The 12,805-nt window shown below is 40.6% G+C and overlaps 1 protein-coding gene across 1 annotated transcript; it reads left to right on the forward strand.

The window, feature by feature from the left end:
- The first annotated feature begins 13 nt into the window (after nucleotides 1-13).
- Nucleotides 14-6,813, forward strand: RPL24 (ribosomal protein L24). Its single transcript, XM_044442022.1, has 6 exons — nucleotides 14-121; nucleotides 249-324; nucleotides 1,555-1,665; nucleotides 4,300-4,436; nucleotides 5,746-5,809; nucleotides 6,689-6,813. The coding sequence occupies exons 1-6, from the start codon at nucleotides 117-119 to the stop codon at nucleotides 6,767-6,769; spliced, it is 474 nt and encodes a 157-aa protein (XP_044297957.1). The 5' UTR covers nucleotides 14-116; the 3' UTR covers nucleotides 6,770-6,813.
- Nucleotides 6,814-12,805: the final 5,992 nt, after the last annotated feature.

Below are 12,805 nucleotides of genomic sequence, written 5' to 3' on the forward strand. Positions count from 1 at the left end.
CAGTACAGCGGATGTGCCCATCGTGCACCGCGCGAGTATAGAATTTGGTTTCCCATGAGCCTCTCTTTCTCTTTGCCGGTGGAGTTGCCTATGAGGGAGCTCATACTGCCGCCATTATGAAGTAAGACCGGGGGTCGGGATCTAATCGGATGCCATCCGCCAGGATGGCCGCCTGGAATGGTTGGGATTGGTTTTCGTCGTCTGGCTAAACCTTTCTTCTTTCTCGTTCTGCGTTTCTCACAATGCAGGGTCGAGTTGTGCAGCTTCAGCGGGTACAAGATCTACCCGGGTCACGGACGACGCTATGCGCGTACGGACGGCAAGGTAAGGTGCCAGAAAAGGAAGGGCTGGAATATAAATTTTGAAAATAGAAGGGACTTAGCGTTTCCTTCGGGTCTCAAGTTTTTTACAGTGCCTTACATTTCATTAACTTACAGATACGGGAAAGTGGCAGTGGATGGGTTTTAAAGGCGCACTTGAACGAAAATACTCTTTTTCGTTCTGTTGGCTGGACAGTTTTAGCGAAGGCAATGTGCTAGGACTGTAGTTCTGTCAGAAGAGTTCAAAGTGAATTTCCCCTAAACAATAGAAAGTGTGTATTGATGGCGTGAGCTGTTTGACAGTGGTTTAGATGGTCTCAGAAGGTGGTAAAATCTCTTTAAGAGGATTTTAAGCAGAGCCTTGATGTCTGTCAATGGGTGATGCTATAGCTGAAGGTTGTTTAAATGTGCATGTCACTGAACTACAGGATCTTTTTATTGTATGATTGTGTTGGGATCATTAGTCTAGGTAAAGGTATGACTTTACTACTATATGTGGAATTGTTGAGTGTTGATGAGGAGTGTCTTCCACAGTAGTTCTAGAAGGAAATGCTTGAATGGCAGAAATAATACACAGCAGCATCATAGATTGCTTTTATCTCTCCTCCTACCCTAAATAGGGCCGTGGCAATAGTGGCATCTCATAAAACTGGATAGTTAAGAAATGGCTAAAAAGAAGTTTGACCTATAGAGTGCTCATTTAACAAAGTGTTACTAGTGCACAGAATCATCCTATTAAATTGATCAGTAGGAGACTTGGGGTATAAAAGGAATTTTGTTTCACACAGCACATAGTGAAAATATGGACTTCAGTTCCACAAGATGTAGCTAAGGCCACTGCTTTGGTTGACTTTAAAAGTGATTAAAGGGATTTACATTCATGGGGAAGGCAGCTATCAAGTGCCTACTTGTGCTGATGGCTGTTTTGCTACCAGCAGTATCTGAGATCGTATGTCTGTGTATACCAATCGTTGGTTAACTTGGACAGGAGAGTGCTGTTGTACTCAAATCCTGCTTGTGGATTTCTCATGGACAGAATACAGGACTAGATGATACCCTTCATCTTATTCAATACGATTCTTCCTACATTCAAGTCTCCAGAAGGCTTTAGTATAAGTTACAGATAAGTTATATATGTATGTTTATATAAGTTGTATAAGTTGCAGATACATCTGCAAATAAATAGTATTGTATCTTATGATTGAAATGCTTTAAAATGGATTTACTATTCTAGGTTTTTCAGTTCCTGAATGCAAAATGTGAGTCTGCATTCCTTTCCAAGAGAAACCCCCGTCAAATCAATTGGACTGTTCTGTACAGGCGGAAACACAAGAAAGGGCAGTCGGTAAGTATGTTACAGATTGTGCGTTGGGTTTCTGAAATTGTGAAGTGATTGCTCATACCAGTGCTGGGCAGCATTTTGTTCCTAGGGGCCACATATGGTCATGAGCAGTCTCATATTGGTGAACAGAGAGAAGGTTGTGTGTCCTGCTGCAGCAGTCTTCAAGAAGGTTGCTGTTTACTCATTGCCAATAACAGTGAGGAAACGGTAATCTTGATGACCACTAGAAATTTGGTTAAAGAAGCTTTATCTTCTCCCCCTCTCCATCAGAAATTCTACTTGAGATAGGTCAGAAAGGCTTTAACCTCGCCCTTCTTCCCAACAATTTTTTTCAAGATCATTGTTAACTCATTGCTACAGGTGAGCTGGGAAACTCCCAACACTGCTGAGAAGCACTGAAGGGGAGATGGCAAATCTCACCCTTCAGATTTCAGTTTAGGACTGCTGTTCTCCACTGCAAATAACAGCAGGAAAACAACAAGCTGTTGCCTGGCCTCAGCTGGTGTCTGGGCAGCCGGGTGGCTAGAGAAAGTGCAATGGGAGTGGCACAGAAGGCATTGCCGAGGGTCATATGTAGCTCATGGACAATCCACTATTGATACATAAAGCAATTTACCAAAAATAAACTGTGTGCAACATATTTTGAGTTAACACGCTTAAAACTGCACTGTTGAATATGGTCATGCAATGCTTAGTTGAAAACACCAGTTTGACTTGGTACTTCAATATTTATCAGTCTGCTAAGCACAGTAGTTTGAAATAGCATGATCTCTTAAGCAGTGTCTGCCTGTAGCCTTTCACAATCTGTTTTGGAGTGGGGGGTTTAAGCTCTTCTATGACTACTGATGTAAAGATTTTTTCAGCATTGAATGTAATGCAAATATGTAAGGTAATGAAATCATAGTCTTATTCAGTGCTTTTTTTTTAAGAGATGGTGAGGCTGATAGCCATTGAAGTATCTTCTGTAATTCGATGCCCTTTAAACATGTTAGGCAGGATTGTCAATCATTTATAGTGTACATGGCCAATTCCATGCTGTCTAGTAATTATAGGAGTTGCTGTCTGATATATTTGGAGGGCACCATGGTGGAAAGGAGTGAGCTCAAGTGCATCTCACAAGTGTGTGCAGTAGAGAATCCTTCAAGAAACATAACTATTTGTTTCAGTAAACATTTTGCTAACTAAAGGAAAAGGCAGGCAGAAAAGCAGTGTTTTGCAGCGTAATTCCACACTTGTCTATTCATAAGTAAGTCCTATTGACTGGTAAGTTAATACCAGATTGCAATCTAAAAGCTGCAGGAAGAATATCCCAGTATCTAAAAATAAGATGATATTGTGACTTGTTCCATACTGGGCATCCACTTTATTCAGATTGAAATGGAATTAACAGATTCACATTCAAAACAACTTTGTTTTGCCAGAAATAATACTTAGCTGATTCAACAGCATAAGTTATTTTCATTTCTGCCAAAAAAGCTTTAACTCTTTTAAAAAATTTATTTACATGTAACTTGTACCATAGTTTTACTGAATAGTTCAAAGTGACTAGTTAAATTAAAGACCTAACATGATTAGGGGAACAGACTTAGCTAGTAATGCTTACAGGTACCCTGATATGTGTACCTTTTGCACTAGAGGTGGCGTGCCTGCATAACACCAGGTGATGAGCTTGGGCAGATGGAGGTCTTGCACTCATCTCACTTGGTGATCCTGTGGGTAACTGGTTGCCACCATGTGTATGGAACGTTGGACTAGATGGAGCTTTGGTCTGATCCATTATAACCTTTCCTGTGTGTTCTTGTAAGCTCCCACACTTGGAGGCTTACTGCGTACATCCAGTGTAAAGCAGGAGATGCAGCAGAGCAATCCCCCTTTACATTTCCTCTAGATTCCTAGTCTCCCAAGTATAATCTTCTATCTGATCCTTTTACCCATTTCCAAGGTCCCTTAAAGAACAGCTGGTCTGATTATTTCCCTTCTAGTTGCAAAGGGGCAGGAGCAGAGTTCTGTTTCTAACTCAGAGTTCAGAGTGGAGTCTCTGATCTTAGAGTTGGGAATCTGAAAAATCCTATGGATCCTCAGACACTGTCTAGGGGCTATTAACATAATTTCCCCCAAAACTAAAGTCAAATAGCAAAGTAAGACTTACCCAGTTGCACATGAGCTATTATTTCTTTGCTGCTTGGCTTTAGTTTTTTGACTGATTAGCAACCTCATTTAGCAACATCATCACGTTTTTGTGGAGGATAGATGTAAGAGGTGAGGATGTGTTTGTGTAAGTTTCATAGTGGAAATTTAAGATAGGTAATTCTTCTAGTTGAACTTAAAGTGATCAAAAATGATATATTAGAAACTTTAAAAATAAAGTTTAGAGATAGCTTACAGTGCATGTTGTAAAAGGACAGGAGACTAATGATTGCGGCATATTTAGGTTAACCTAAATATGAAATGATAGCAATAATTCTTATTCAGTGATTACTTTAAAGTATAGAAATTGGACTTCTGCATATCTTCTGTTTAGGTTATGATGCATATCTTCTGTTGAGGTTATGAAATGAGGTAGATATGCCTACTACATCATTTCAACTGCTGCATTGCAAATATTTTTTCATTAACATTCCTTTCTTGATTGTTTAGGAAGAAGTACAAAAGAAACGTACACGCCGTGCTGTCAAGGGCCAGAGGGCAATCACAGGTGCTTCTTTGGCTGAAATAATGGCCAAGAGAAATCAGAAGCCTGAAGTGCGTAAGGCCCAAAGGGAGCAGGCAATTAGGTGAATAATTACTACTTTTTTCTGGTTTTGTTTTATTTTGTTTTTTACAAGAATTCCATTGTTTTCTAGTTGTATTGTAATAATTGGCTGAATATTAAAAAGGGACACTTGGATTGAGTATATATCTTTAATACAAGATCCACAAATGTTGGCTGGCCTTAATAAGAATTTGGGCTAGCCCATTAGCCAACTGTGACGTCTTATCTCCAGTTTCACCCTGAATTATCCTGATTCCCTCCCCCAAGGGCAAGGGCCAGAACTCATCCATGTGACACTAGTTTCAAGGGACTTGGGAGTAGGAATATGCCAAACCTTTCCAGAGTCCTGTTCATGCCTATCCATCAGATTTCTGATGTTTGTCCCTCTCAAAGGAAGTGAACCAAGCCTGGAAGAATTCCATAAGCATTCGTGGACTGCCAGCTGCATAACCAGCAACCTTCCCCAGGCATCATACCAGGCAGCCAACCTTTTCTCTGGAGTTGGCAGCAGCTGGCATGAAAAAATGGTGCTTCTTGTGCAGGGTATGGGGCTCAATTCCTGACAAGTGTCCCACAAACCCTGGTGTGCTTGCGAAGAACTCGGACTCCGGGAAGCCAAAACCGGGAAATCTGGCAGATTTTCCACCCAGAGCAGATTCCTCATACATCCTTACTTGGGACTGCTTCCAGTGAACATTTGACATACTAAACAGCCCAAGCCCTCCTCCTGTGCTTATGCATTAGAAATGATCTCTGCAGTGATGTGTTCTGAAGCACAGCTACAATAGTTCAGCATCCCTGCAGGGTTGTCCCTAGGCTCACATTCAGTATGACTGGGGCTTATGCTAGTCTGTTAGCAGGAGGGAGTGGGATGTTCACCATGGCAAGCAGGTTTGTGAACATTTACATTTGTAACTTGAAGAGTTGTGCTTCACAACTACACACAGGGTTTCAGACATAAAAAATAGTACTGTGTTGTAATGTTTGTTTTCATTCTTGATGATGGCTTAGAGAAAACACTACAAATTAGAAAAGCCAACTGTTACCTTTGATGTGGCCTTCACATGCAAGATAATATGCATAGAATGGGTTGCAAATCTTCAGATTGCTAGTCAGGAGTTCCAGATTTAAATGTGCCCTTAAGCTGGGACAGAGATGCCATAGCCGCACTTAACCAGCTATGAATGTTCCATTTGCAGGAAAACATTGAAACCCTTCCTGCAGTCGAGAATGTCCAGTCCATTATATATTTTATTCTGCTGTATGTGTAGACCAGGTCTAGTTGTTCTTATGTTTTAGAAGAAGCAACAAATTAAGTTTATCATTTACAGGGCTGCCAAGGAAGCAAAGAAGGCCAAGCAGGCAACTAAGAAAACTGTGCCCTCCACAACAAAGGTAATATCACTCAAAATCTGACTAAAACATAAGAAACTTATATTTTTAATTTTTTCATATTTTTAAACCCAGTTGTACCAGTTAATTATAGCATTTCCTGTGTGCCCAGTCTCTTGGGCAAATGACCGTTTGGATTAACTTGCAAAACCTTATGCAGTGGCCTGCATTATTAAGAATGAGTATCCCATCATTTCCCCAGGTTGAACATTCTATACATGGGAGTAATCAAATCTTGTTCCTTAACCAACCCTGTGAGGTATGTTAGGTGGTGAGAGTGAGTCCAGCCCAAGGTTACCTTAGCAAGCAATGTGGCATTAGTAGGGATGCTAAGTCCAGAATTCTGACCATTACATAACACTAGCTTGCATTGCATTCACTGGGGGTGTATTCTAAGTAGACTGTTAAGAATACCCATGATTTTTCTTAATTTGGAATTTCAAGTATGTTGGGAGATGCACCAATACAAGTGCAGTATACAAGTAGAGTGACAAGTAGCACTTAGTTCTGCTTCCCACTCGGCCCAAATCAGCATTCAGAGAAGTATAGCCATACAGGAGCCATAGAAAGGTTAATATGCCAAGTTTTGACTGAAAGTTAGATGATTGCATGGTTATTCAGAGCTGCCTGTTGGAAGGGTGCAGTAAACATCCTTGTATGTGTTCTTTGGCTGGGAACGAGATGAGAATTTGGGATGCTCTTCCTCATGGTCCTGTTGAGATGTTCCTGAGGAGGAGTCAGGAATGAGTGCCTGTTTCCATTCAACTTGATATTCCACCAAGGGAAGTCCATTTTAATCTTTCCGAATCATTGGCCTAGTTTACAGTGACAACTTGAGAATAAGTAGCATGTTCTTATTGCTATCTCATCTTATGTTTGCAGGCACCTGCAAAGGCTGCGCCAAAGCAAAAAATTGTGAAGCCTGTAAAAGTCACTGCTCCTCGTGTTGGTGGAAAACGCTGATTTGTGTTTTGTTTACACCAAATAAACATTTGGCTTAAAACTTGTCTATTTCTTAGTGTCTCTCTCTAGAAATTTAGTGCAGTTTTCTTTTTTTAAATGTTCAACGGATATACAGTTAAGTAATGGTTAACATCAAAGAAACAATTTAGATAATATAACTTCAGCATTTTATGCAAACTAGCTGTTAACAAAACATGTTCTATACATGAGTTTTGTTCCAAATCTCTTAAAAATGCAATGGTTAACAACCAGTATAAAGCAGCAAAAAGATGGTAAGATATATTTTGATGGATCAATCCTGAAACAAAATCAGTTTTACTTCATCATGTCTAACCTGCTTGAATCCTTGATCTACTAGGCTACTTATCATTTTTCACAGGAATATATAAGAATTGAGAAAAGACTGGAAACTCCATCAGTATTCATACTACCTTTGCTATCAGCCAGTTTGTGAACCAGTGCTTTACCATCACAACTATTGCCCTGTTTCAAGTGAAATATTTTGGAGTGGTTCAGATGTATCTTCTGTTAATGTACTTGAAATTACACATACGCTCCCAATTTCAGGGTAAATCCAGTAAAGATCAATTCTGTATTGTGCAAGACCTTTTTCCCCACACAGTGAGCACATGTAATTCTGGTTCTCTTCAAGCCTTATATCTGAATAACAAATACAGTCTAAAATAAGTCTTTGTGTACAGTGGTGGTGGTGTTCAGGCAGACAGTCATGCCTGACTCTTCACAACCCCATTGACCATAGCATTCTAGGCTTTCCTGTCCTTCATATTTCCTGGCGTTCACCCAAATTCATGTTCATTGCATCAGTGACACTATCTCACCATCTCATTCTCTGCCGCCCCTTCTCCTTTTGCCTTCAATCTTTTCCTGCATCAGGGTATTTTCCAGCGAGTCCTTCCCTCCCATTATGTGGCCAAGGTATTTGAGCTTTAGTTTCAGTATCTGTCCTAAAGAACAGGATTTCCTTTAGGATTAACTGTTGACAGTGTTGGTGTACACCCACTTCTAAGAAAGGCACTTTCTACACTCCATTTGGAATAAAAACTTAGAATACACTACTCCCATTCTAAATGAGTTTCTGGTAAAATTAGACGTAAATTTCTTAACAGTCATTATGCATGGGCAAAAGATACAACAGTTAAACTCATATTGGAAGTTATCTTTAGTGTCAACCCAGCAGCTAATTATATAGAAACAGAAACAGCACGAGTCAGAAGGGGCTTCCTGGGCCATCTAGTCTGACCTCCGGCACCAGCTGGCTCCACTCACGACATGCCCACCATATAAACCTGAAAGAAATCTATTTTAAAAACATTATTAAGGAATATAGATTGAATGTGCAGCCCAAGGTTCAAGTATGTAAGTTCACTTGTCTGGGATATATTCATCCATAGATTTGACCTTCCTAGAATCATACAGACGCTTTTGAAAGTCTGCAGGCTAGATGTGGTAGTATTTATACTGTTAACACTGACTTGTAGACTATGTTCTAGACGACAAAATAAAGCACGTTCTCAGGTTTAGAAATAAGGTGTTCATTTACATGTATTTAAAACATTGCCTTGCTCTTCAGCTAGAAATCTTCCCAGAATGGCTTATTGTAACATCAAAACAACCTTCAAGGGTCCCTCTGTGTAAGTTCAAACGCATTACATAAAAAGAAAAAGGGATGAACTGGGAAAAGGAGGAAACACTAATAACTGCCTGAAGCAAGTTCCACTGAAATTAAAGAGCCTTTGGCAAGCATGTGACAATGCTTTATTTGCAATTAAGAACACAACCAAGGCCAAAATCATCTACACTATTGTATTCCCAGTCACTTGGTATTGGTGTGAAATCTGGAGAGTGAAGAGAATTGATGCATTCCAAATGTACTGGAAGACAAATGCAAATACCTGGACTGACAAGCAAGTTGGTCCTAGATCCACTCAGGACAGAGCTTTCCTTAGAAGCAGAGATGACAAAACTGAGGCTTTCATACTGGGCACATCATGAGAAGGCAAAACTGGAGAAGACAATCATGCTAGTGAAAGTTGAAGGCAAGACCATATATGATGGATTGACTCCATAAAGGAAGCCACAGCCTGGAATCTACAGGAGCTGAGCAGGGCTGTCAAGGACAGGAAATTTTGGAGGACTTTAATCCATTGCTCTTATGTGACATCAACTACTTGATTTAGGGTGACCCTATGAGTTTTGCTTTATGTGTCCAAAGTATGACAGCCTTGGGTTTCTCATTTCTTCCAAGGAAAGTTCTTGCTTGATTTGATCTAGGACCCACTTGTTCACCTGCCTGTTGGATGCAGAGCATTCGCAAAGCTCTCCTCTAGCACCAGGTTTTGAATGCATTAATTTTCTTCCTGTCAGCTTCCTTCACTGTCCAGTTTTCACACCCATGCATAATGATCAGGAATATAATGGTGTGAGTAATCTTGACCTTGGTCTCCAGTGCAATGTCCTTCACAGTTGATCTTTTCTGCTTCCTTCATTGCTTTCCTTCCAAATATGTCATCTAATTTCTTGGCTGCAGTCTCCCTTTGAATTGAGGACTTGAACCAAGGTACATCAATTTTTCATTGCTAACAGTAAAGTTCTATCATTTTTTGTAATCATTTTTGTTGTCTCAATGATCAGCTGCAGTCCTGCTTTTGCACTTCATTCACTTTCATCAGGACTCATTTCAGGTCATTGCAGCATTCTCCCAGTAATTTGGTATCATTCACATATCTTATTGACGTGTCTTCCACCCATCTTCACTCCTTCCTCTGATTGTAATTCAGCTTTCCTTATGAAATGTTCTGCATACAAATTACCAGATAAGGTGATAAAAAGAACCCTATAGGAAACTATTCTGTTTCTCCAAATTTTGTCCTAACAGTAGCTTCTTGTTCATGATGAAGGTTACACTTCAGAACAATGAAGTGATAAGGTGCACACATTTTTTCAGGACCATCCATATCTTCTCTTGATACACAAGAGGCTTTGCTGTAATCTATGAAGCACAAACTAATCTTCTGAAATTCTTTGGTGCATTCCAGGAGCTATCAAATATTTGCAAGATGATTTTGAGTGACTCTTCCTTTTTGGAATCCAGCCTGAACATCAGGCATTTCTCAATAAAGAGTAATATTCTTGCACACCTTGAGCATCACTGTGCTTACACAGGAAATTAGTGCAATGGTCCTATGGTTGCTGTACTCTTTTGCATCTCATTTCTTGTGGACTGGAATGGACTTTCAATGCTTCCAGTCTGTGGGATATTGTTTTGTTTTCCTCATTTGCTGGCATGTTCCTGTTATGATTTGAACAGATTCAGTCGCTGCAGAATAGTTCTACTGTACTCTATTCTGGTGCTTTTTTCCTTCCACTTTCTTTCAGAACAGCTTTTCACTTTAGTAATATGGCACATCCTTCCTCATAGGATTCCTTTTCAAAGGAGTCTGTGGTATGGTTGAAACCATAAGGGACAATGAGGAGCTCAAGGGATCTCTCCAAGCTGGGAGAATTGACATCAAAATAGCAAATGTAGTTTAGTGTAAACAAATGTAACGTAATAAATGTTGGAACAAAAAATCCCAACTTCAAGTATATGTTGATGGGATCTGAGATAGCAGGGACTGAGCAAGAGAAAGGTATAGTCATGGACAGCTCTGAAAATGTGGGTCCAGCATGCAGCTGCAGTGAAAAATGCAAATACCATGCTAGGCATAATTAGGAATAGAATAAAAAAATAAAACTACAAAAATCTTACTTCTGTTATACTTGATTTCATATCATTCTTGGTACAACCACACTTAGAATATTGTGTTCAGTTCTGGTTGCATCACCTGAATAAAGATATTATTGTGATGGAAAAAGTACAGAGAAGGGCAACAAAAATGATTGGCAGGCTGGAGCAACTCCCTTGTGAGGAGCAGCTACAACAACTGGGACTGTTTAGCTTAGAAAAAAAAGGAGAGTAAGAGGAGAAATGATAGAGGTGTTTAAAATGCATGGTGCAGGGAGAACGTAGGGAGACATAACGCTGGCACACAGGGACATCCCATGTTGCTGATCGGTGGAAGGTTTAGGACAGACAAAAAGAGATACTCTGTCACACAACCTATAGTTGAAGTATGGAATTCGCTGCAACAGGAAGTGGTGATGGCTGCCAATCTGGATGGCTCTAAAAGGGTCAGATTCATGGAAGAAGAGGCTGTCAGTGGCTAGCCTTGCTGCCAATGTGTTACTTCCTTTGTCAGAGGTGGCATGGCTGCATACACCACTTGCTGAGAAGCTTGCACAGATGGACATCTTGCAAAACCATCCTCCTTGAGCGACTTGTGGGCAGCTGGTTTGCCATCACGTGTAGGAAGCACTGGACTAGATGGTCTGATCCAGCATAGCCCTTCCTGTGTTCCTTAGTTCTGTGTATCGTTGCCACCTTCTCTTTCGTTCACAGTCATCATAAATCGGAGATGACTTGATGGCACATTAAAACCATACAAGCATTAACAACAGCTTGTAGATTAATCTGTGAAGGGAACTGTCACACTGAAATCCCGCAATTAAGGCTCAAATGATCAGTTTCTTGCGATGGCAATTAGGTTTATTTACAATTCAACACACGGATCCATGGGTGCCCAAGACAGTAGCACCCAATGCTAATTCCATTAGGGTTACATAGAATACACAAAAGGGGAGTGAATACAATACACAGGAAGGTGATTGGATACTTTGATATGGATATGAAAGTGATTGGATACACATTACAGCATCATAAAAAAAGTTACATTTCACTCTCATTAGATACCTTTGACAGGCCTTCTAAATTAAAGTTACCTTGAACAGGCTGGCCAAGTTAAGTAAACAGAAAGGTTACATGTGTGAACTTTACAGGGTTAGGGAGGCACTCTGGCAAGCCTATAAAACACAGAGATTACACTTTGACAGTTACCCGCTAATGAAGTGGGTTGTTTGTTCTTCATCACCAGACACTGAGGCGCCTTTTGATGTGTTTATGGCAGGGCAGTGGGGTGGGATTGTTGCCAATTGCAGCATCCCAGAACACCCCAAAAGTAATTGGCCAAAGGAAGGCCCCAAAAGTAGTTGGCCACAGGATGGCCACATAGTAAAAACATCACAGTTAGACTGTCCCAGAAGGGAGGGTGGATTAGAACTAAATGAACTTTGTGTAACCCACAGCTAACACCCTAGCCTGACCTCGAATACAGTAATCAAAGGGACAGTGGAAACTGGTTATAGCTGCCATGAAAGTTGCAAATGTGCAGGGAGTAAGAACATGGCAAGCCTGTGTGAATCTTGAGCAGATAAGAAATAGACATGGGAAATGTCTGGTCCTTGACAGAAGAAAGGACTCTTTCTCCAACATGGGGGGGGGTGCATACATTGATGTATCGATACATTAGTTGTGTATTAGGTGACCTAATTGGTTACCTAGGATATAAAACACATGTACAGGGGTGCAACTTTTGAGACACTGCTTTGGGCTGAATGTCCCTTTTTGTCTCCATTCTATAGTGTACTAGAAGAAAGCTGCTTTGGCTCTAAGTCTCGGCTCAGGCTCCTTTTGACTTGGGTCTGGGGTCCACCCGGGTTTGCCCTAGCTGTTGACTGGCTGAATTTGGTAACAGGATGGCAAAATCTGTTTTTCTGAGAGCAGAACTCCAGAATTGGGGGTCAGATTGAATGAAGTTGTTTTGATGCTTTACGTGACTTCAGAGTAGTCTCAATAAATAACCTAAAAATAAAATTGCAATCTGAAAACTGGCTAGGTAGAGAAGAACGCTGATTGAAAATAAGTATAATTATAAGAAAAAGCTATTTTTCCCTCATCAAAGATGGTGCAATAAACCCCCACGCTATCGTCTCCTACCACACAACTGCCTCTAAACCGAGCTCACCCTGGCTGTTTTGCCCGGTTGCAACATGGCGACGCTCTCCTAAACCACTTCCCTCTCTAATCAGCACGGAGGGCTAGGCTACATCTTCTCAAACCTCACTTCCGCTTGTGCAGCA

Source organism: Varanus komodoensis, unplaced genomic scaffold, assembly GCF_004798865.1.
Source record: "Varanus komodoensis strain SLA01 unplaced genomic scaffold, ASM479886v1 scaffold4, whole genome shotgun sequence".
Lineage (NCBI taxonomy): Eukaryota > Metazoa > Chordata > Lepidosauria > Squamata > Varanidae > Varanus > Varanus komodoensis.